The sequence below is a fragment of the Entelurus aequoreus genome, linkage group LG20 (assembly GCF_033978785.1).
Source record: "Entelurus aequoreus isolate RoL-2023_Sb linkage group LG20, RoL_Eaeq_v1.1, whole genome shotgun sequence".
NCBI lineage: Eukaryota > Metazoa > Chordata > Actinopteri > Syngnathiformes > Syngnathidae > Entelurus > Entelurus aequoreus.
Genome location: NC_084750.1, coordinates 17,323,565 through 17,348,445, shown reverse-complemented (window position 1 = coordinate 17,348,445; position 24,881 = coordinate 17,323,565). Strand labels below are relative to the sequence as shown.

The 24,881-nt window shown below is 40.4% G+C and overlaps 1 protein-coding gene and 1 long non-coding RNA gene across 3 annotated transcripts in view; one reads left to right on the top strand and one right to left on the bottom strand.

Annotated features, from left to right (window-relative positions):
- Positions 1-22,649, top strand: part of LOC133635973 (copine-4-like) — a 98,361-nt gene extending 75,712 nt beyond the window's left edge. For both annotated transcript variants that reach the window (XM_062029513.1, XM_062029514.1), the window contains exons 14-16: positions 3,515-3,648; positions 6,455-6,691; positions 21,915-22,649. In XM_062029513.1, coding sequence (XP_061885497.1) covers positions 3,515-3,648; positions 6,455-6,691; positions 21,915-22,046 — 503 coding nt within the window. In that variant the 3' untranslated portion in view covers positions 22,047-22,649. The remainder of the gene's footprint in view (positions 1-3,514; positions 3,649-6,454; positions 6,692-21,914) is intronic.
- Positions 3,278-24,881, bottom strand: part of LOC133635975 (uncharacterized) — a 36,859-nt gene continuing 15,255 nt past the window's right edge. The window contains exon 6 of the long non-coding RNA XR_009822146.1: positions 3,278-3,643. This is a non-coding gene — a long non-coding RNA (uncharacterized LOC133635975). The remainder of the gene's footprint in view (positions 3,644-24,881) is intronic.

Here is a 24,881-nt window from a genome sequence, read left to right as displayed (position 1 = left end):
AAAAAAATAAAATTCACTATTTTACAAGAACAACAAAAACATTGGCAATATTGTGATAAAGGTCAGAATTTTATATGACAAATGTCACTATTTTGCATTAAAAAGTAATAATTTTACATAAAAATGTAATAATATTACGAGAAAATAATGCAATATTACAGAAACAGAAAGAATATGAGAAATGGTTCCCAATTTTATAAGAAAAAATTCGACACATTGTGACAAAAAGACTGCTTTTAGTTCATAATTTTTTTTTTGTTTGTAATCGTTTTTTAATCTGCATTATTTACTTCAAGTTATTACAGTATGTCTCTATATACATATTTATTTAAATTTTTTTATTATTAATTTTGGCCAAAGGGGGCGCATTTCAATTTCTTACACACATTTGTTATTACATATGTTGACCAGAGGGGGAGCACTTTTAAAAGCGACACACAGTCAATTAGAAAAATCCCTCCTTTTTGGGACCACCCTCATTTTGATAGATGTCACCAGCAAGGGTGCAAATGAGACATTCTCTATTAGATGCAATGCTTTTCTGTATTGGGACCATGATTTATGTCATCACTTGTTCACACCTCCTCATATGGAAGCTACTTTTCCTTCTTGATGTCTCAAGAAGGGTAGAAATACAAGAACCCACACATGCTTCATTTTCCTGTTGACTCATTCACATCCATGCGTCACAGGACTAAAATAGTTCCCCGGTAAGTATAGTACCTCAACTTACTACCCTAATTGGTTATGTGAAGGGTAGAGATATATATCGTTAGGATTCTATCGATACCAATACCAGTATCGATATTCCTTAACAATATTCATCGGTACTCTTATCGGTACTATATGTGTACACTATATTAACTATGAACAATAAAACACTGAATATTAACAACATATAAACGTCGCTCCTTTTTTACTTCTCAGACCAGCTCCTCCATAGTTGTGTATCTTTTACAATCAAGCAAAACACAACAAAAATGTAAAAAACAGAAAAATATGAATGCAAAGGGTAATAAACACCTACGCTATGATACATTATAATTTTTTGCAGAACTTTGTTGTCCAAATCTGCTTCCCCATCTCTTCCTGACACACGCATTTTCGGGCTGGCTGCTCTGTAAACAAGCCCCGCCCACTCTGCTTTGTTCCTGGTCTGACCTGCTGTGACGTAGATTACCGTAATAACTCCTTTAACACCCAAAAGCGCAGATTTCACCCATTGAAATACTTTCTATAGTTCAAGACTTGCGGTCATTTAAAAACAGCACTGCATGTCATAATGGCGGCGACAGTTTTGATGTTAAAGGTCTAAAAAAATATGTAGAATGTCCGGCCCGTCGGATTGAAGATCTTAAAGGCCTACTGAAAGCCACTACTACCGACCACGCAGTCTGATAGTTTATATATCAATGATGAAATGTGAAACAGAGGTATGGCTCCCCATTGAAGCCAATACGAAATAGCTCTGTTTTCATCTCATTATTCCACAGTATTCTGGACATCTGTGTTGGTGAATCTGTTGCAATTTGTTCATTGTATTATGGAGAAAGAAGCTGAGCAAGCAAAGAAGAAAGTTGTCGCTGCAAAGCGAAGTATTTTGCGAGGGAAGTCAGCAACACAGCACAGCCGGTGTTTCATTGTTTACATTCCCGAAAGATGCAGTCAAGATCGAAGAACTCGGACAACAGAGACTCTTACCAGGAGGACTTTGATTTGGATACACAGACGCAGACGCGATACCGTGAGTACGCAGCTGCGCTTCCAAACATTTGATCGCTTGCCCGTACGTGCGTGTCACGTATGTAACTTTGGTTAAATATATAAGCTTTATGAACCTTGGGTTAGGTGAACGGTCCTTTGGGCTGAGTGAGTATGTGTGTTGTGCAGGTGTTTGAATTGTATTTGCGGGTTATATGGACGGTATCCCGTCCATATAACCCGCTCGAGCTATAACTAGCTCGAGCTAGTAGCTAGGAGCTAGCATAACAAACACCTAGGTGTTTTTATGCGGGATTAATTTGTGGCATATTAAATATAAGCCTGGTTGTGTTGTGGCTAATAGAGTATATATATGTCTTGTGTTTATTTACTGTTGTAGTCATTCCCAGCTGAATATCAGGTCTCACCCGCGCGCTTCCAAACATTTGATCGCTTGCCCGTACGTGCGTGTCACGTACGTAACTTTGCTTAAATATATAAGCTTTATGAACCTTGGGTTAGGTGAACGGTCCTTTGGGCTGAGTGAGTGTGTGTGTTGTGCAGGTGTTTGAATTGTATTGGCGGGTTATATGGACGGGATCCCGTCCATATAACCCGCTCGAGCTATAACTAGCTCAAGCTAGTAGCTAGGAGCTAGCATAACAAACACCTAGGTGTTTTTACGCGGGATTAATTTGTGGCATATTAAATATAAGCCTGGTTGTGTTGTGGCTAATAGAGTATATATATGTCTTGTTTATTTACTGTTGTAGTCATTCCCAGCTGAATATCAGGTCACCCCCGGCTCTCACAGCATCTTCCCTATCTGAATCGCTTCCACTCCCCACTAGTCCTTCACTTGCACTTTCCTCATCCACAAATCTTTCATCCTCGCTCAAATTAATGGGGAAATCGTCGCTTTCTCGGTCCGAATCGCTCTCACTTCTGGCGGCCATCATTGTACACAATAGGGAACTTTGCGGAAATGTTCAACTGACTACGTCACGCTACTTCCGGTAGGGGCGAGCCTTTTTTTTTATCAGATACCAAAAGTTGCGATCTTTATCGTCGTTGTTCTATACTAAATCCTTTCAGCAAAAATATGACACATAGAATAGATCTGCTATCCCCGTTTAAATTTTAAAAAATCATTTCAGTAGGCCTTTAACGGGCCGCATGTGGGTTGTATTTCGCCCAGGTCTGGTCTACGGTATCTCCTTGCAGCTGCTTCTCCGTCGAACACAGCATCAGCAGCTTCTCCATATTTTCATGGATTAATGTCCGCTGCTATTTTAGCTCCAATTGCTTTGTCAAGTGGGCGACACGCTCAGTCATGTTTTCGATTATTTATTTTGTTGATTCGATAAATGTAATCCCCTTCATCATTTAAGCACTGTCAACTAAGGCCGGCAAACTTGTCAAATTGTTGCGTGAAGCATAAACATTTGCCAATAAACTGCTCTTATCTCCAAACACTCTTAAGTTGAGGTACCACTGTATTTCTCCCTACTTGGCAGATTCGCCACGATGCTGCACAAATATTTCAGGCTACAAGACAGAGAGAAAAATAACACTAATCTGTATGTGTGAAATGGGCTTCTGTACTCTGCCCAGCACGTCGCTGCTATCTTACTGTGAACTTATAGACGTGTCGTTTTAGGTTTGTGTGTATTAGAGCATGAAAAAAAAAGAAGAAGCCCAGTAACCTTCTAGTGTGGCGTAATCACACAATGGAACAGGATTGGTTTAACAAATACGTCCCCAAGTGCAAGACCTTTCTTGGCATGTTGATAAGAGTGTGATGTATTTGCAGGGATCCAAGGCGTAGTCGAGGCCTACCAGAATTGCCTTCCCAAGATTCAGCTATACGGGCCAACCAACATCGCCCCCATCATCCAGAAAGTGGCGTCGTCCGCCTCCGAGGAGATGCACACCAAAGAGGCTATGGTGAGAGAGCACAAACAAACACAAATAAGACATTCTGCTCGTTTTTTGTGGATTTGCAGTGATGCAGAAGCGGCGGAAAACGAGCGTCAATAAGTGGGAGATTAGAGTAGAAGCGCAATAGGGAATCGAGAGAAAGGATTGATTTAGAATTTTAAAAAACGAGACGACTCTCTGTCTTTGTGAATCTCTGGTAGATATAGAAAGTGTTTTTTTTTTTCAAATGAGCCTGACGAATTGCTTTCATAGGGAAATAAATGTGGTATGTAAAAAGGTCTCAATGCCAAGGTCAACCAACGAAGAAAGCCAATGACAATAATAAAAAATGAATACCGTATTTTTCATTTTCTCAAAACTCGACAGTGCGCCTTAGAACCCGGTGCGCCTAATGTACGGAATCATTTTGGTTTTGCTTACCGACCTTGAAGCTATTTTATTTGGTACATTATGAAATGGTAAGTGTGACCAGTGGATGGCAGTCACATATAAGAGATACGTGTAGACTAGGGATGTCCGATAATGGCTTTTTGCCGATATCCGATATGCCGATATTGTCCAACTCTTTAATTACCGATACCGATATCAACCGATACCGATATCAACCGATATATACAGTCGTGGAATTTGGACAACCAGGTACAGTGAAGATAAGGTACTTTTTAAAAAAATGAATCAAATAAAATAAGATAAATAAATTAAAAACATTTTCTTGAATAAAAAAGAAAGTAAAACAATATAAAAACAGTTACATAGAAACTAGTAATTAATGAAAATTTGTAAAATTAACTGTTAAAGGTTAGTATTATTAGTGGACCAGCAGCACGCACAATCATGTGTGCTTACGGACTGTATCCCTTGCAGACTGTATTGATATATATTGATATATAATGTAGGAACCAGAATATTAATAACAGAAAGAAACAACCCTTTTGTGTGAATGAGTGTAAATGGGGGAGGGAGGTTTTTTGGGTTGGTGCACTAATTGTAAGTGTATCTTGTGTTTTTTATGTGGATTTAATAAAAAAAAATAAAAATAAAAAAAAACAAAAAAAAACGATACTGATAATAAAAAAAACGATACCGATAATTTCCGATATTACATTTTAACGCATTTATGGGCCGATAATATCGGCAGACCGATATTATCGGACATCTCTAGTGTAGACTGCAATATGACTGAAGTAAACAACACCAACATTTTATATGTTCCATTGAAAATGTAGAACATTACACACGGCGCTCAAAAATCTCTCAAAATGTTTTAGTAGGACTTTGGTAAGCTATAAAGCCGCACCGCTTGATGGATTGTACTGTGCTTCAACATAGGAGTGTTATTATGGTGTGTGCATAAGGTAAGACATATTATCTGGCGTTTTGTTTCGCTATATTATGCAAAAGCAACTTTTCTTCCCGTCTGGTACCTGCTGATCTGTATTTGGGATCTGCATAAGTCCTGAAAATTTCCGCGAGTCCGCCTTTGCAGTCCGTGGTCGATGAGCTTCTTGTTTTTCTCTATCTTCTTGTTATGAGACAATGTAATGTTTTTATTTATTTTATTACATATTTATTAGATATTCTATTTTTGATTGAAGGGGCCCAATTTTGCTCATTTTAGGAGCTTTTACGATAATTTTGGATCCCTTGGTTTATTTATTTTTTTATTAAGATATTACATAAATCATAAATTGTATAGAGGGTAAATTTGCAAAAAAGTGTGGGGTGCCATCTTCGGGTTGGGGAGGAGACCCTGCCCCAAGTGGAGGAGTTCAAGTACCTCGGAGTCTTGTTCACGAGTGGGGGAAGAGTGGATGGTGAGGTCGACAGGCGGATCGGTGCGGCGTCTTCAGTAATGCGGATGCTGTATCGATCTGTTGTGGTGAAGAAGGAGCTGAGCCGGAAGGCAAAGCTCTCAATTTACCGGTCGATCTACGTTCCCATCCTCACCTATGGTCATGAGCTTTGGGTTATGACCGAAAGGACAAGATCACGGGTACAAGCGGCCCAAATGAGTTTCCTCCGCCGGGTGGCAGGGCTCTCCCTTAGAGATAGGGTGAGAAGCTCTGTCATCCGGGGGGAGCTCAAAGTAAAGCTGCTGCTCCTCGACATGGAGAGGAGCCAGATGAGGTGGTTCAGGCATCTGGTCAGGATGCCACCCGAACGCCTCCCTGGGGAAAAAGGCCACGGGGAAGACCCAGGACACGTTGGGAAGACTATGTCTCCTGGCTGGCCTGGGAACGCCTCGGGATCCCCCGGGAGGAGCTGGACGAAGTGGCTTGGGAGAGGGAAGTCTGGGCTTCCCTGCTTAGGCTGCTGCCCCCGCGACCCGACCTCGGAAAAGCGGAAAAAGATGGATGGATGGATGGATGGTAAATTTGCATTCTTCTCCTCTTGGCCAACATACCAATGTTATTATCCATCCAACCATCCATTTTCTATGGTGTTTATCCTCATTAATCCCAGCTGATTTGGGGCGAGAGGCGGGGTACACCCTCGACTGGATGCCAGCCAAAAGCAGGGATTATTTTAAATTGAGTAATTTATTCTAAACAATATTTTTTACTAATTATTATTATTACTATTTTAAATTGTGTAATTTATTATAAATAATATTTGTACATATTATTTCTATTATTTTTTTAAATCCTTATTATACACTGAATTGCATCACTAGCTTTACTCTGGGATTGGCTGGGAGTAATCACATGGTTCAAATGCTTTAAAGCGACGTTAAGGGCCTCCGTTTTTGACAGTTTGTTATGCTTAAAATGTCATATCCTCAAGCAACATATTCCTCCCTGTGCCTCCATAGGAATATTTCATCCTGCTCATCCTGACAGACGGCGTCATCACCGACATGGCCGACACGCGGGAGGCCATCGTGCACGCCTCCCACCTACCCATGTCCGTCATCATTGTCGGCGTGGGCAACGCAGACTTCACCGACATGCAGATTCTGGACGGGGATGATGGCATCCTGCGTTCCCCCAAGGGCGAGCCGGTACTCCGCGACATCGTCCAGTTCGTCCCCTTCAAGGATTTCAAGCATGTAAGTGGCACGCAAAATAGATGTGTACTAACTACTTCTATTGCATGGGTAGAAGTAGTAAGTGCACATGTGTTCCTGTGTACTTACTACCTTCACTGGTTGGTAGTGATATGCGGCTCGATACAGAAATATCGATACAGCCAGATCTTTATGCTCTAACATTCATATCTTATTAGTTTTACTGGGTATAGGTACACATGCATTCCTGTGTACTTGCTACCTCTACTGGGTAGTAATAATGTGCGGATTGATACTGAAACATCGACACCGCCGAAACCAGATCTTTATGCTCTAATACTCTAAAATACTCTAAAACTCAATCCCATTGGGTTGAGTTTTTCCTTGCCCTGATGTGGATCTGAGCTAAGGATGTCATTGTGGCTTGTGCAGCCCTTTGAGACATTTGTGATTAAGGGCTGCATATATATGTAAACTTTGATTGATTTATTGATTGATTAATTGATTGATTGATAATATCGACCCTCAAATCAAAATATCGATACTTTTGATCATTTGGTTCGAGGGTGTCCAAACATTTTCCACTAATGATCGCCTACTGCAAAGTCAAAGTATGCGTGGAGCTGTCGGCCATATCGATATTTTTTTATTTAAAAAAAATACTAAAAACAATATTTAAAAAATTGTCTGCTATGTATTATAGTTGCCTAAGTATATTATTATTAATTGTTAGTTAGAAAATGTCAACTTTTTCTCATTACGTCACAATTTTTTTTGCTCTTTTTTTGTCACATTTTTACTATTTTTTTTCCCCATGTAAGAATAGAATAAAAATAATAACGATACGATTGTTTAACTGCAAAACCTAGAGCGTGAGAAATTCTGCCTGAGCAAAAATGATAATGTTTAGTTACACATTTAACAGTGTTTATTCTGGTTGTTGTGATTTTTTCAAATTAATTTATACATTAGTATTATTTTATCTTTTAATTAACCAACTAACCTTTGTTTATATTTTAAGTATATTTTATTAAAATTTTGAGAGCTTTTTCCACCAAGGGGTCGCATACAGAAATGTCAAGTAAGGGGGGCTATTTTGATGTTTTTATTTTTTAAAAGATGCTTAAAAAGATATTATATATATTTAAATACAAAACTTCGTGTTGCAGGTGATTAAGTATAATATAATAAATCATTAGTTTAAAAATTTCAGCTTTTTCTTATTACTTTCCGATTTTTTTTTTGGTTTTTAGATAAATACGTCATTATTTTAAAATACACAACTTTTAAAAACACGATAGATATATTGGCAAAATGTATCGGATCGGTATCGCCGATACCAGCCTGAATTTTTGAACGGACAGAAAATCAGTGGTATCGCACATCACTACTTGGTAGGACAGGGACGCTGTTCATTAGCTTGAGTAAAGGCGCCACCTAGCTGCCGTGTGGTGTGGCATTCTAACATGAATACTAGAGTGTAGACAAAATATCCCCCTGACACGTTACCGCGACCGAACAGGGGCTCCCAAACACACTATTTGAAAAACACTGCCCTAAGCTATCTGAAAAAAACATAGTTGCTTTGTGTTACAGGTGCCAAAGCATACTGTATCTAATAATACAAACCCCAAAACCAGTGAAGTTGGCATGTTGTGTAAATGGTAAATAAAAACACAATACAATGATTTGCAAATCCTTTTCAACTTATATTCAATTAAATAGACTGCAAATACAAGATATGTAATGTTCAAACTAAGAAACTTTATTTTTTTTGCATAGAATTTAATGGCAGCAACACAGTGCAAAAAAGTTGTCACAGGGGCATTTTTACCACTGTGTTACATGGCCTTTCCTTTTAACAACACTCAGTAAACGTTTGGGAACTGAGGAGACACATTTTTGAAGCTTCTCAGGCGGAATTCTTTCCCATTCTTGCTTGATGTACAGCTTAAGTTGTTCAACAGAACACTTTTACACTTTGCATTAGTCCATCTTAGATGAGCTCGGGCCCAGCGAAGCTGGCGGCGTTTCTGGGTGTTGTTGATAAATGGCTTTTGCTTAGCATAGTACAGTTTTAACTTGCACTTAGAGATGTTGCGATTAACTGTAGTTACTGACAGTGGTTTTCTGAATTGTTCATGACCCCATGTGGTGATATCCTTTACACGCTGATGTCGGTTTTTGATGCAATACCGCCTGAGGGATCCAAGGTCACGGGCATTCAATGTTACCTGCCGTGATTTCTCCAGATTCTCTGAACCTTTTGATGATATTACAGACCTCAGACGGTGAAATCCCTAAATTCCTCGCAATACCTCGTTGAGAAACGTTGTTCTTAAACTGTTGGACAATTTGCTCACGCTTTTGTTGACAAAGTGGTGACCCTCGCCCCATCCTTGTTTGTGAACGACTGAGCATTTCATGGAAGCTGCTTTTATACCCAATCATGGCACCCACCTGTTCCCAATTAGCCCGTTCACCTGTGGGATGTTCCAAATAAGTGTTTGATGAGCATTCCTCAACTTTCTCAGTCTTTTTTGCCACTTGTGCCAGCTTTTTTTGTAACATGTTGCAGGCATCAAATTCCAAATGAGCTAAAATTGGCAAAAAATAACTAAGTTTTCCAGTTTGAACGTTAAGTATCTTGTCTTTGCAGTCTATTTAATTGAATATAAGTTGAAAAGGATTTGCAAATCATTGTTTTTATTTACCATTTACACAACGCGACAACTTCACTGGTTTTGGGGTTTGTATATATATCACTAATAATGAGTTAATATCAGTCTTAAAATATGCTGATGGCCAATAAAAAAACGAGCCACAGGGAGAATGAGAATGGCCCTCGGTACCTTCTCTGGCAGATTAAAGTGGGATTCTGACTGTCTGATTGTAACTTTCTTTTCTCTCTGAGCAAGCTGAACTATGACGGCCAAATGCGGTGTGTGTGGGCGTAATAAGCACATCCGTGATCCGTCTGTGCGTGTTGGTGTGTGCAGTGGCATTGATTTAGTCAGGCTTTGACAGGGCCTGTTTGGCTGCATTTGTTACGCTAAGTTTGCTCTGTGGCAGGTTGAAAAATCAAGCAATTACGCTCTAACCAAACAGAAAGTGTGTGTGTGTGTTTGTGGATGGCTGGGCTAGGTGGAGGCTTCAATAAATGTGGGCGTGAGCAGGAAGATATGAACATATTGATAGAAAGACACGCGGAAAGATGAAGTAAACAGGAGGAACATGGAGGAAGGGCATGGTTGGTTGGAGCGTGGACGGAGTGGGTCAACAGGAGAGCAGAGCTAATGACAAAAGGGAGCAAGGGAGTGTGTGACAGAGGTGGAGAGGTGATTTTCTGCTCTGTCGTCCCTTTTCAAAGGGGATTAAGACGACCGAGAGAGTGTGTGACAGGCAGAGTTTGGATGTATCAGGTAGGAGGGCACACCAGCCAGCCTGGAAATCAGAGGAGTGAGAGGGGGCACAGGTTTTGGTCTCAAGATGGAGAACAAAAGAGTGACTTTGAGGTTTTTAGTGTGCAAGATAATATGCAAATATGGAGTATTAAACCGCACACTGTAAATTATTTACTACTTGGCAAGACTTTAAGATGTATTTCTATAAATTTAACTATTTTATTTTTAGTGATTGACTGATTGATTGATTGATTGATTGAGAAGTTTATTGACATGTCAAAGAATTGAATCCATGTAATGCTTTAAAAAGGCAAATGGATGGCACAAAAAGCCAAAAGGCTTGTTTCAATTGTGGCCCATTAAATATTCATCACATTTGATACATTCAAATATAAAATATATATAATCTGTAACATGTACACTACCGTTCAAAAGTTTGGGGTCACCCAAACAATTTTGTGGAATAGCCTTCATTTCTAAGAACAAGAATAGACTGTCGAGTTTCAGATGAAAGTTCTCTTTTTCTGGCCATTTTGAGCGTTTAATTGACCCCACAAATGTGATGCTCCAGAAACTCAATCTGCTCAAAGGAAGGTCAGTTTTGTAGCTTCTGTAACAAGCTAAACTGTTTTCAGATGTGTGAACATGATTGCACAAGGGTTTTCTAATCATCAATTAGCCTTCTGAGCCAATGAGCAAACACATTGTACCATTAGAACACTGGAGTGATAGTTGCTGGAAATGGGCCTCTATACACCTATGTAGATATTGCACCAAAAACCAGACATTTGCAGCTGGAATAGTCATTTACCACATTAGCAATGTATAGAGCAGGGGTCGGCAACCCCCGGCTCTAAAGCCGCATGCAGCTCTTTAGCGCCGCCCTAGTGGCTCTCTGAAGCTTTTTAAAAATGTATGAAAAATGGAAAAAGATGAGGGGGAAAAAAATATATTTTTTGTTTTAATATGGTTACTGTAGGAGGATAAACATGACACAAACCTCCCTAATTGTTATAAAGCACACTGTTTATATTAAACATGCTTCACTGATTCGAGCATTTGGCGAGCGCCGTTTTGTCCTACTAATTTTGGCGGTCCTTGAACTCACCTTAATTTGTTTACAATGTATAACTTTCTCCGACTTTCTAGGACGTGTTTTATGCCACTTCTTTTTCTGTCTCATTTTGTCCGCCAAACTTTTAACGTTGTGCGTGAATACACAAAGGTGAGTTTTGTTGATGTTATTGACTTGTGTGGAGTGCTAATCAGACATATTTGGTCACTGCATGACTACAAGCTAATCGATGCTAACATGCTATTTAGGCTAGCTATATGTACATATTGCATCATTATGCCTCATTTGTAGCTATATTTGAGCTCATTTAGTTTCCTTTAAGTCATCTTAATTCAATGTATATCTCATGACACACTATCTGTTTGTATTATGGCTTCTAATTTGTTGCGGCTCCAGACAGATTTGTTTTTGTATTTTTGGTCCAATGTGGCTCTTTCAACATTTTGGGTTGCCGACCCCTGATATAGAGTGTATTTCTTTAAAGTTAAGACTAGTTTAAAGTTATCTTCATTGAAAAGTACAGTGCTTTTCTTTCAAAAATAAGGACATTTCAATGTGACCCCAAACTTTTGAACGGTAGTGTATATAAAAAAATTACGTTAAAAAAATTGATAAATTATGTACATATACACAGTCAGGTGATTTGAAAAACAATACATACAAAACATGTGGGGGGGAAGAGAGAAAGAGAGAGAGGGGACGGGGGTGTATATACAATATGTACATGTACTAATCTCAATTTTAGCATGGATACCGTATTTTTTGGACTATAAGGCGCACTTAAAATCCGTTCATCTTCTCAAAACTCGACAGTGCGCCTAATGTACGGAATCATTTTGGTTGAGCTTAATGACCTCGAAGCTAATTTATTTGGTACATGGGGAAATGATAAGTGCGACCAGTAGGTGGCAGTCACACACGAGACACACGTGTGGACTGCAATATGATGGCAGTCACACATAAGAGACACGTGTAGACTGCAATATGATGGCAGTCACACATAAGAGAGACGTGTAGACTGCAATGTGATGGCAGTCACACGTAAGAGATACGTGTAGACTGCAATATGACTCAAGTAAACAACACCAAAATGTTATATGTTCCATTGAAAATGTGGAACATTACACACGGCGCTCAAAAATCTATCGAAATGTTTTAGTACGGCCATGCGATGAGGTGGCGACTTGTCCAGGGTGTACCCCGCCTTCCGCCTGAATGCAGCTGAGATAGGCTCCAGACCCCCCCCCCGCGACCCCAAACGGGACAAGCGGTAGAAAATGGATGGATGGATGGATGTTTTAGTACGACTTTGGTAAGCTATGAAGCCGCACCGCTTGATGGATTGTACTGTGCTTCAACATAGGAGTATTATTATGGTGTGTGTATAAGGTAAGACATATTATCTGGCGTTTTGTTTCGCGACATTATGCAAAAGCAACTTTTCTTACCTTCTGGTACCTGCTGTTCTATATTTGGGATCTGCATAAGTACTGAAAATGTGCGCGCATCCTTCTTTGTAGTCGATAAGCTTCTTCTTTTTCTCTATCTTCTCGTTATGTGACATTCATCCTCCGCTTTTGCCATTTCTAATATAAAGTACCGTATTTCCTTGAATAGCCGCAGGGGCGCTAATTAATTTAAAACCTCCTGTCACTCCGGCGTTTACCGAAAGCCTGCGGGATGGCCGTGCATGCGCTAATTATTTTAAAACCTCTTCTCACTCCGGCGTTTACCAAAAGGAATGCGGTAAATTTAGGCGTGCGCTTTGAGTGTGATGTAAGCATACCATCATGAAAAGCACATTTAATAAAAAAAACGTTATTATGGTCTTACCTGTACTTATTAATGGAGTCCATTTGCAGCTCCTTCTGACCAAAAGCATCGATAACTTGTTTATAGAAGTCTTTCTTATTTTCTTTCTTCAGTTTTAAAAGTCTCTCTGTCTCGATGGAGATATTCCTTTAATTATTACCTCCTGCTTCGATTGAAAGTCCAGTTTAGAAAACTGTTTTATTTTAGATACCGGTATGTAATCCTCCATGTTAAAAGTTCAGGCGAGAGGAAAAAAAAGACGATCTGTTGCTGCGTGTTGTCACTTCTTCTGCAGTACCGGAAGTCGCAAGAAGGATCACTAGCGCCCTATACCACCAGGAGGCGGGAGTAATTTAATGACTCATACCGTATTTGACACACGCAGCTACGGTATATTAATAAAACATAGCTGCTTACTGTTCTTTTTAGCATACCGTACCGGTATTCAATAGCTTGGACCTTAAATCCTAGTGAATAGCTCTTTATCTTTTTTCCTTTGTGCGATTGTAAACTACTGAAATCAGCTTCCTCCATTTTGAAAATGAGGACAGTTAAGCGTCACTCGTGACGTAACGAATTTGACCCGGCGGAAGTTCTAGACATATGCTAAATATTTTGCGAAACGAGTTTGACCCGGCGAAAATTATAGACATGCGATAATAAAATTGATATTTTGCGAAACGAATTTGATCCGGCGTTAATAATGAACCGGCGATAAGGCCAAGCATGCGTTAATTATTTTGAGAAACGAGTTTGACCCGGCAGTAATTCTAGACGTGCGAATACTATATTCCCTGCGCCAATTCAAGGAAATACGGTAGTGTAAAGTTCTTACTTATATCTGTCAGTAAACTCGCCATGAAAGCACTAAAAAATACCGGTGTAGTGAGTTTACATTAATCACCCAAGGAAAGTTAGTTATTAGAGAGTTCCGGTCAGACGGTTTTTCACGGGACACATTTCTGGCATTGTTGTTGTGGTTGTTGCACTAGTGAGCCACGGATGAGAAGATGCTGCTCCGTTATTAATTGAAGTAAAGTCTGAATGTCATTAAAACAGTTAGCTCCATCTTTTGACAATTCTTCCACTCCCGTCCTTGCACGCTACACCGCTACAACAAAGATGACGGGGAGAAGACGTTGTCGAAGGTGAGCCACGTAATTAAGACCGCCCACAAAACGGCGCATCCTAAAGCGACTGTCAGAAAGCGGCTTGAAGATGATCTGTAAAACATCATCTAAGCAACATTTTGACCAAAAAAAACACCATTACATGTTATGTAGACCACCTGGGCCATCATAAATTAATCAAATCTTTATTGGACATGAAAGTACACAATGTGACAAAGAACATTTGACAACAATCAATCTAGGGATCTAGATATCTGGTCAGGACACTCCTCACTCTTTTGCCTTCACCTTCATTGTCCATTCCTTTTTGGTGACTTTATATACTCTAGACCTAGACGTTGAGTCTGCGACATACATGGCGGACAATAACTGATACAGTCTGCTTTGCCAGTCCAAAAGCATTCGCCGTTTTCCTTAGTTAGTCTTCCCTCGACGACCAGGTAATACAAAGCACACGCTACCTTTTTTATCACATCCACGGGAGCCCGCATTCTCGTTGACTCTCCTTCGACAAATGGACAAAGTTTTTCGGTAAGTAGAATCACAGCTGACCTGGACATTGGAAAGTTGTCATGCCGTCTGAGAAGTGTTGTATCCCAAATAGCTGCAATTGCTTTCTCTTAAGGTATTCATGTGTGATTTCCACAAGCGTCTGTACATGTAGAAGAATGAGAAACACGGGCATGTCTGGATGACTCGCCCTCATAGTTCCAGTGGTTAGCTCCGAGTTACGAAACCGCTTTATTATGAAGCTGGCTGTGGCGCGTTCTTTCTGACGTCACTTCCCGTGTGGGGCGCGGTCTTTCTGGCGTCACTTCCTTCCTCTCCGAACTCAGTTTGTAAACGATCAATGAGTCCATACAAAGCTAGGAGCCGGAGATTCAAGAAATACACGGCACACTTAGCCATGTAAAAAATTGTCAGAGGAGGGTAACCTTAACTGCTGGTTTAGTGTGGCTGAAACGGGGCTTAGGCTAAATAATTATTCGTTTAAGGGGTTATCCGGCTTAGTGTAGACATAGCCTTACACTACTGACACACATTTCTCATAAAGAAGGCATGTAAAACTATTATTTTGATCACTTATTGCATTTTTTGTCACCCTGGTCCATGATTACTTCAAAACTGATACGGTTAACATGAGCAAAAAAGAACAATATGATTTTAAACTACTTTGGACAAACATGGCTTTTTTGCTAGATGGCTCTGATTCAAGTTCTGAGTCTTAAGATTTTGCATTTGGATTCCCCTGACAAAAAAGACTAATTAAGGTCAACATCTGGCTCATTAACTATGCGAGGCTCGAAGTGGTGGGCAAGCGAACGTCTGTTGTCATAGCGGTCTGGGTGGCATTTTGCCTTTCTTAAAGAAAAATGCCCTATCCTTGCGCTGTTTAAGGCTGTTGGAAAGGTTCAAATCGCGAAAATGCTAAAAGTTTCTTCAGAGTTCCTCGAGTGGTAATCAAGAAGGGCCAAAGAGTGCAAGATTTTACGAAAGACGACGAGAAAGGTGGCAGGTACTCCAGACCAAGGGAGCACAGTCGAAGAATGCAGAAGTTTGCAGTAATCATTTCGTTAAAGGTTTGATTGATGTACTTTTAGCGTTTAGCATTGAAGAATGATCTTGCTATTATTTGTATTTTATCTTGTTTCGGAGTTCTTAAAGAGTGTTTCGTCAACCACCAACTCGGCGAGTCTAAATAAAAGAAAGCAAATGTGAGCAAAACCTAAAAGAGTTAAGTTTTTACCAAAGGCAGCACTTTCAGCACATACACAATGTTGACATCTTTAGTTATATTTTGGTAGAAAAGCGCTATACAAGTATGTAGAGGTTGCCCTCTAGTGGGTTCCTCGGACCACCACACACTGCCACGAGAGCCCGGATTTCAGGGTACAACACTGTTTTATTTTCATAAATAGTGCAAGGACTTTGCTTTCTAGCAAAATGTCTTTTTCTGAGTATCCGCTCATCAGCACCTCCAACTCCAACAGCGTGTCTCATTCCGGCTGCTGCTAATAAAGGCGACAGGTGATTAGATAACAAGGCCCATCTGGGCCATCTACTCACGTGTCGCTGTCTTCGAGGCCGGTCCTGGCACACCCCGTTCCGCGGCAGGCCCACAGGCCACGGCCCCCTCCACATAGTATAACCCAGGGGTCACCAACCTTTTTGAAACCAAGAGCTACTTCTTGGGTACTGATTAATGCGAAGGGCTACCATTTTGATACACACTTAAATAAATTGCCAGAAATAGCCAATTTGCTCAATTTACCTTTAACTCTATGTTATTATTAATAATTAATTATATTTATCTTTGTGGAAACACTGATCATCTTAATGATTTCTCACAATAAATATATATAGTAACAGATAAATATCAATATGCAACACTTTATTTTTATATTTTCTCTAAGTGCACATTTTTCAAATTGAACATTTTCAAATGATCACTTCTAAGACAGTCTTGTGAAATCACAATATCCCATTGTAACTAGCTAGCCACTAACATTTTTTAACAAATCATGAATTACTTTGCACCATGTTTGTACATATAATAATGTAAAATACAAAAGTCAACTCTCAAATTTTTAAATAAATCATGTCACACTTTGAACTGGACACCAAATCTGTTATCTGTTTCTTTGTCAGTTAGTGAAGACCAAGTCTTTAAAATATTTTCTTGGATTTTCAAATTCTATTTGAGTTTTGTCTCTCTTAGAATTAAAAATGTTGATCAAAGCGAGACCAGCTTGCTAGTAAATAAATACAATTTCAAAAATAGAGGCAGCTTACTGGTAAGTGCTGCTATTTGAGCTATTTTTAGAACAGGCCAGCGGGCTACTCATCTGGTCCTTACGGGCTACCTGGTGCCCGCGGGCACCGCGTTGGTGACCCCTGGTATAACCCATTCCATTCCCATGTTTAATTCGCCGACAATCCATCAAGCGGTGCAGCTTACCGATGTCGTACTAAAAACATTTTGACAGATTTTTGAGCGCTGTGTGTAACATTCTATATTTTCAATGGAACATTTAAAGTTTTGGTGTTGTTTACTTGCATCATCTTGCAGTTTACACGTATCTCTTATGTGTGCCTGACATCTACTGGTCACACTTATCATTATAACATGTACCAAAAAAAATTGCCTCGAGGTCGGTAAGCACAACCAGAATCATGCCGTACATTAGGCGCACTGGGTTATAAGGCGCACTGTCGATTTCTGAGAAAATGAAAGGATTTTAAGTGCGCCTTATAGTCCCGAAAAATACGGTATCTGTAAATTAGGATCAAAAAGAGTATCGGTAAAACATAAAAGTATAGCAGTTCAGGTCAATTGTGGATTAGTTCACTTGGTCACATTAAGAATGGCAACGGCATTTGGGATAAAATACTTTTTAAAAAGGACTTATGTCAAGTGGAGCTCTAGAGCGCCTCCCTGACTTCATGCGCTCAAACTGACAGCACAGAGGATGTGAGTCGTCTGCCAATCCTGTATATGTGTCCCAGAGGCTTTTGGAATGGTCCCACAAATTTACGAGCCATTGTAACTATTCTGTGTAATTTGTATTTACACTTACAGGTCAACATACATCCATAAACGTAGATGCATATGCAAAAGTGCAATACATTTATCTGTACAGTAATCTATTTATTTATATCTGCACTTTATTGCTCTTTTGTCCTGCACTACAACGAGCTAATGCAACAAAATGTCGTTCTTATCTGTACTGTAAAGTTGAAATTTGAATGACAATAAAAGGAAGTCTAAGTCTAAGTTTTAATCTAAGTGACCAAACCAAGCACGGAGAGAAAATGTTAAAACACTCTCAATGTGTGCACAATAAACTCGTTCTCACACCAAGACCACTTAATCTTAGAAGACTAAGTCGCTGGGAACATTTATTGAATATAAAGTCAGTGTTTTCAGGAAAGCAAAGACGACTATCAAGGACTGGACCAAGATATTTGAATGCTTCCACAGATTCAACAAGCTAGACCAGTGTTTGTCAACCTTTTGTGAGCCGAGGCGCATTTTTTTCATTGAAATAATCCGGAGGCACACCACCAGCAGATATCATTAAAAAATGAAACTCAGTTGACAATAAAAAGTCGTTGTCGCAATTGTTGGATATGACTTTAAACCATAACCAAGCATGCATCACTATAGCTCTTGTCTCAAAGTAGGTGTACTGTCACGACTTGTCACATCACGGCGAGACTTATTTTGACTTTTTTAGTGTTTTCCCGTGCGTGCATGTTTTAGTTCTTGTCTTGCGCTCCTATTTTGGTGGCTTTTCCTGTTTTGTTGGTATTTTCCTGTAGCAGTTTCATGTCTTCCTTTGAGCGCTATTCCCCGCACCTGCTTTGTTTTAGCAATCAAGAATATTTAAGTTGCTGCTATCTTTTTTTTGTGTGGACATTGTTGATTGTCATGTCATGTACTTTGTGGACGCCGTCTCTGCTCCACAGTAAGTCTTTGCTGTCGTCCAGCATTCTGTTTTTGTTTACTTTGTAGCCAGTTCAGTTTTAGTTTCGTTCTGCATAGCCTTCCCTAAGCTTCAATGCCTTTTCTTAGGGGCACCTTTTGTTTATTTTTGGTTCAAGCATTAGATACCTTTTTACCTGCACGCTGCCTCCCGCTGTCGCCTGCATATTGTGATCAAGACAAACCATCGTCGTCTCACACGATGTGTTCCCGACATCTACAAAGCAATTAGCTACCGGCTTCCATCTACTGATATGGTATGGTATAACATGGTTACTCTGCCGAGCTCTAGACAGCACCGACACTCAACATTTTTTTTGATTGATTGAAACTTTTATTAGTAGATTGCACAGTACAGCACATATTCCGTACAACTGACCACTAAATGGTAACACCCGAATAAGGTTTTCAACTTGTTTAAGTCGGGGTCCACGTTAATCAATTCATGGTAGACAATGGCACATTATTTGCAGATTATAATTACTGGTTTGCAAAAAATATTTTTAACCCAAATAGGTGAAACTGCATGGTCTCCCACGGCACACCAGACTGTATCTCACGGCACAGAGGTTGAAAAACACTGAGCTAGCCATCAACTACAACTGATTCTGCTGTCATTTCTGTATTTTTGTGAACAACAGGTTCCTTTGTTTCGGACACGTTAATTACTAGCTGGCTCTCCAGAACCCATTCTTTGAAGACCTTAGTGTGGGCAAGATAGGACGCCTCACCCGAAGGATCTGATTCCTTTAACAGGCCAACTAAAGCCATGTCGTCCGCGTATTTGATCAGTTTAAAATGGTTATCGTAAAAAGAGAGAAGAGCAAAGGGGACAGGCGACTAGCCTGGGGGCAGCCACTGCAGATGATGAGCTCTCCTGACAGAATGTCGTTCACGCAAACTCTTTGAGGGCCACAAGAAAGAAAGCCGCCGATCCAGAGCATTAGTCCATTTTCAACGTTTACCCCTGCCAACCACTTAAGAAGAATGAATAATTTCAAGGACTCTGTTGGTTGAAATATCAACTAAAACTCTCTCCATGGCTTTACACAAATTGGCGGTTATGGCAATAAGCCTAAAACCTTCAGGCTCGCTTGCCCTTGGCTTTTTTGGTAAGGGCCTTATAATGGAACATTTCCAAGATTTGGGCACACCTGTGACAAGAAGGGAATCAAACAGCTTTGAAAAGACTCCTTTTAGCTGAGGAGCACAGTCTTTAGGTAGACGGGTTTTCAGGCCGTCTGGGCCAGTGGCTTTGTTAGGCTTCAGTTTAAAGAGACTTTTAGCCACAGAATCGTCCGTGATGGCTGTGGGTGGATTTTTACAGATCTCATCACATTCTAGTTTATCGTCCACTTTATCAAATCTACAAAAGAACCAGAGAAATGTATTTTGATAACGTATAGGGATAGATTCCGTTGCATAGTTTGATGTTTTGCTCGTATCAGCTCGACTCTCTGTGTACTCAGATAGTTAACGCTCGGTTTGCTGCCCAGTAGCCATATTGGCGTGGTGGCCCACCACTCAGTTTCAGAAGTCACGTGATGGAATATAACCTATTAGCCCCCAATCATGGACTTCAATTGAAGTGTTTTGAGCCTGAAGCTGAGGCTGAGGAGGTTGAGGCCTATCCTTACCGGGTCCCGGTCAAGGTCCCCATTTCCTCAAGCCTCTTGAGGGAAACATCAGTATAAGAGGAACGAAAAAAATAATACCAGTGGCTGACCTTCTTTTCTCTTGTTTTTTAAGACTGTCTTTCTCCCCTGATTTTTGGGATAACATTTAACTTGAGTCTTTACATTTTTTTCCATCCAAACTCTGACCAAAACCCTTCTTCTTCAAAGTCAGATACGTCATCACACCATCCGATTTCGTGAGCAAAGTATTTTTTCGGTGCCAAATTTTTGGTGTATCACTAGTCAATAGTGCACAAATAATAGGCTACATATAATACAAAACCAGTGAAGTTGGCACATTGTGTAAATGGTAAATAAAAACAGAATACAAAGATTTGCAAATCCTTTTCAACTTATATTCAATTGAATAGACTGCAAAGACAAGATATTTCATGTTCGAACTGAGAAACTTCTTTTTTTTTTTGTAAATAATCATTAACTTAGAATTTAATGGCAGGAACACATTGCAAAAAGTTGTCAAATACACCCCCATACCATCACACATGCTGGCTTTTCAACTTTGTGCCTAGAACAATCCGGATGGTTCTTTTCCTCTTTGTTCCGGAGGACACAACGTCCACATTTTCCCAAAACAATTTGAAATGTGGACTCGTCAGACCACAGAACACTTTTACACTTTTCATCAGTCCATCTTAGATGAGCTCGGGCCCAGCGAAGCCGGCTGCGTTTCTGGGTGTTGTTGATAAATGGCTTTGGCTTTGCATAGTAGAGTTTTAACTTGCACTTACAGATGTAGCGACCAACTGTAGTTACTGACAGTGGTTTTCTGAAGTGTTCCTGAGTCCATGTGGTGATATCCTTTACACACTGACGTCGCTTTTTGATGTGGTACCGCCTGAAGGATCGAAGGTCCGTAATATCGTCGCTTACGTGCAGTGATTTCTCCAGATCCTCTGAACCTTTTGATGATATTACGGACCGCAGATGGTGAAATCCCTAAATTCCTTGCAATAGCTGGTTGAGAAATGTTGTTCTTAAACTGTTGGACAATTTGCTCACGCATTTGTTGACAAAGTGGTGACCCTCGCCCCATCCTTGTTTGTGAATGACTGAGCATTTCATGGAAGCTGCTTTTATACCCAATCATGGCACCCACCTGTTCCCAATTAGCCTGTTCACCTGTGGGATGTTCCAAATAAGGGTTTGATGAGCATTCCTCAACATTCTCAGTATTTTTTGGCCACTTTTGCCAGCTTTTTTGAAACATGTTGCAGGCATCAAATTCCAAATGAGCTAATATTTGCAAAAAATAACAACCTTTTCCAGTTCGAACGTTAAGTATCTTGTCTTTGCAGTCTATTCAATTGAATATAGGTTGAAAAGGATTTGCAAATCATTGTATTCTGTTTTTATTTACCATTTACACAACGTACCAGCTTCACTGGTTTTGGGTTTTGTACAAAATGTATACATTTTTTCTGTATGAACGCCCTTGTCTTAAAGTGTGCCGTGTCGTCAAGTGGACTCAGAGGACACAATGTTGGACGTTTTTGTCTTCCCTGTATAAGCTTGTCTGATCACGTCAGTCTCATTGTGCTCGGCCTATGACAGCATCAAACCGAACGGTGGATTCCAGCCTACTCGAGTCACGCATGACCAGCGATGCGTAAGTCCTTAACATATTCACTTTCCCTCTCTGTGTCTTGTCTCCGCATTGGCAGGCGTCCCCAGCTGCCCTGGCAAAGAGTGTTCTGGCGGAAGTCCCAAACCAGGTGGTGGATTACTACAACGCTAAAGGCATCAAACCCAAGTGTATGTCGGACTATGAGTCAACACAGACCTTCAGCCCCTGACCGCGGACTGACTCCACATGTTTACACACAAATGCACAAACGCGGCGTCGTGTACATACAATACAAAAACATTAGTCTAGCTTGTTACGGTGAACCAATCTAGAGCCCGTTATGATTACTGCATGTTTGGCCATGATGGCGTTAGCCGGGAAATGATTAATTGTATATCTTACAGATGTTTCTAGAAATGAGTCTGCAGAACCAGCATGCGACCATCCCAAAGAAATGACACTATAACTTATTTATACAACTAGCAAGTGCATAGATGACACAGTATGACAAACTCCGAATTAGCGCTGCATTTTGTATTCATGCAAATATTAGTCCCCTTGCTAGTGTTTTGCATAAATGCATGCATAATCCCGCTAGTTTTGAAATAAAGTATTTCTGCCATTTTAATGACACACTGGGCTGTCTTGTTTTATTTTCTACGGAATCATTTACATTTTTCGGGGTAAATAACTGAATGATTCTAACCATTTCTTCTTAATCTTCTTATTGTAAAGAGTTTTGCAGGGATAGCTGAGTACAGTAGGTGTAATAGGCTGTTTCTTCCCTGTACGATTGCATGTTCAGTACAATAAAGACACTTTGTTTTTCTCACTTTGTGTGGTTGTGTGTGTTAAAAGTGTCAAATTGATCCAATTGTGAGAAATGAAGCAGATGAAGACACAAAAGAGAGGCTGGGAAAGTGCAGATATTTCGTTGAGGGCAGTATCGCAGTTGTAGCTGCTCTCAGAGGGCCACATTTTAAAGTGAATAATTTATGAATACAAATGTATAAGAATTCAGCTCCTGATATTATAATACAATTACCTATGCATTTATATAGTTTTTACAGACACAACAAAACACTGGCAACTCAGTTGTCACACTTTTACAGAATCATCTATGGTAACTTTTACAGAATTTTACTGTAAATGGAAAAGCGGTACTATAGTTTTTTTTACAGTAAAAATCTTAGGTGTCAGTTTTTTACTGTAAAATGAGAAACTTAATTTTTTTTGGGGCAAATAATCATTAACTTAGAATTTAATGGCAGCAACACATTGCAAAAAAGTTGTCACAGGGGCATTTTTACCACTGTGTTACATGGCCTTTCCTTTTAACAACACTCAGTAAACTTTTGGGAACTGAAGAGACACATTTTTGAAGCTTTTCAGGTGGAATTCTTTCCCATTCTTGCTTGATGTACAGCTTAAGTTGTTCAACAGTCCGGGGGTCTCCGTTGTGGTATTTTAGGCTTCATATTGCGGCACACATTTTCAATGGGACACAGGTCTGGACTACAGGCAGGCCAGTCTAGTTTACTATCAAGCCACGCTGTTGTAACACGTGGATGGCATTGTCTTGCTGAAATAAGCAGGGGCGTCCATGATAATGTTGCTTGGATGGCAACATACGTTGTTCCAAAACCTGTATGTACCTTTCAGCATTAATGGTGCCTTCACAGATTTGTAATTTACCCATTTCTAGGGCACTAATACACTCCCACACCATCACCGATGCTGGGTTTTGAACTTTGCGCCTAGAACAATCCGGATGGTTCTTTTCCTCTTTGTTCCGGAGGACACAACCTCCACAGTTTCCAAAAAAAATTTGAAATGTGGACTCGTCAGACCACAGAACCCTTTTCCACTTTGCATCAGTCCATCTTAGATGAGCTCGGGCCCAGCGAAGCCAGCGGCGTTTCTGGGTGTTGTTGATAAATGGCTTTGGCTTTGCATAGTGTAGTTTTAACTTGCACTTACAGATGTAGCGACCAACTGTAGTTACTGACAGTGGTTTTATGAAGTGTTCCTGAGCCCATGTGGTGATATCCTTTACACACTGATGTCGTTTTTTGATGCTTTGACCTTAAAAAGTTAAAACTCGAGGCCTGTTAAGTGAAAGAAACGTTCAAATAAATAAAAAATCCTAGGCCATGCTCATGAGGCCCCCCTAGTGGTTGTGGCCCCTGAAAAAAACGTGATAATACCCCGGGCTGATGGACTGATACAAAATGGAAAAGTGATCTGTGGTCTGACGAGTCCATCCATCCATTTTCTACCGCTTGTCCCATTCGGGGTCGCGGGGGGTGCTGGAGCCTATCTCAGCTGCATTCAGGCGGAAGGCGGGGTACACCCTGGACATGTCGCCACCTCCTCGCAGGGAGGACACACAGATAGACAGACAACATTCGAGTCCACATTTCAAATTGTTTTTGGAAACTGTGGACGTCGTGTCCTCCGGACCAAAGAAGAAAAGAACCATCCTGACTGTTATAGGCGCAAAGTGTAAAAGCCAGCATGTGTGATGGTATGGGGGTGTATTAGTGCCCAAGGCATGGGTAACTTACACATCTGTGAAGGCACCATTAATGCTGAAAGGTACATACAGGTTTTGGAGCAACATATGTTGCCATCCAAGCAACGTTACCATGGACGCCCCTGCTTATTTCAGCAAGACAATACCAAGTCACGTGTTACATCAGCGTGGCTTCATAGTAAAAGAGTGCGGGTACTAGACTGGCCTGCCTGTAGTCCAGACCTGTCCCCCATTGAAAATGTGTGGTGCATTATGAAGCCTAAAATACCACAACGGAGACCCCGGACTGTTGAACAACTTTTTTTAAAGTGAATTATATTTATATAGCGCTTTTCTCTAGTGACCCAAAGCGCTTTACACAGTGAAACCCAATATCTAAGTTACATTTAAACCAGTGTGGGTGGCACTGGGAGCAGGTGGGTAAAGTGTCTTGCCCAAGGACACAACGACAGTGACTAGGATAGCGGAAGCGGGAATCGAACCTGGAACCTTCAAGTTGCTGGCACGGCCACTCTACCAACCGAGCTA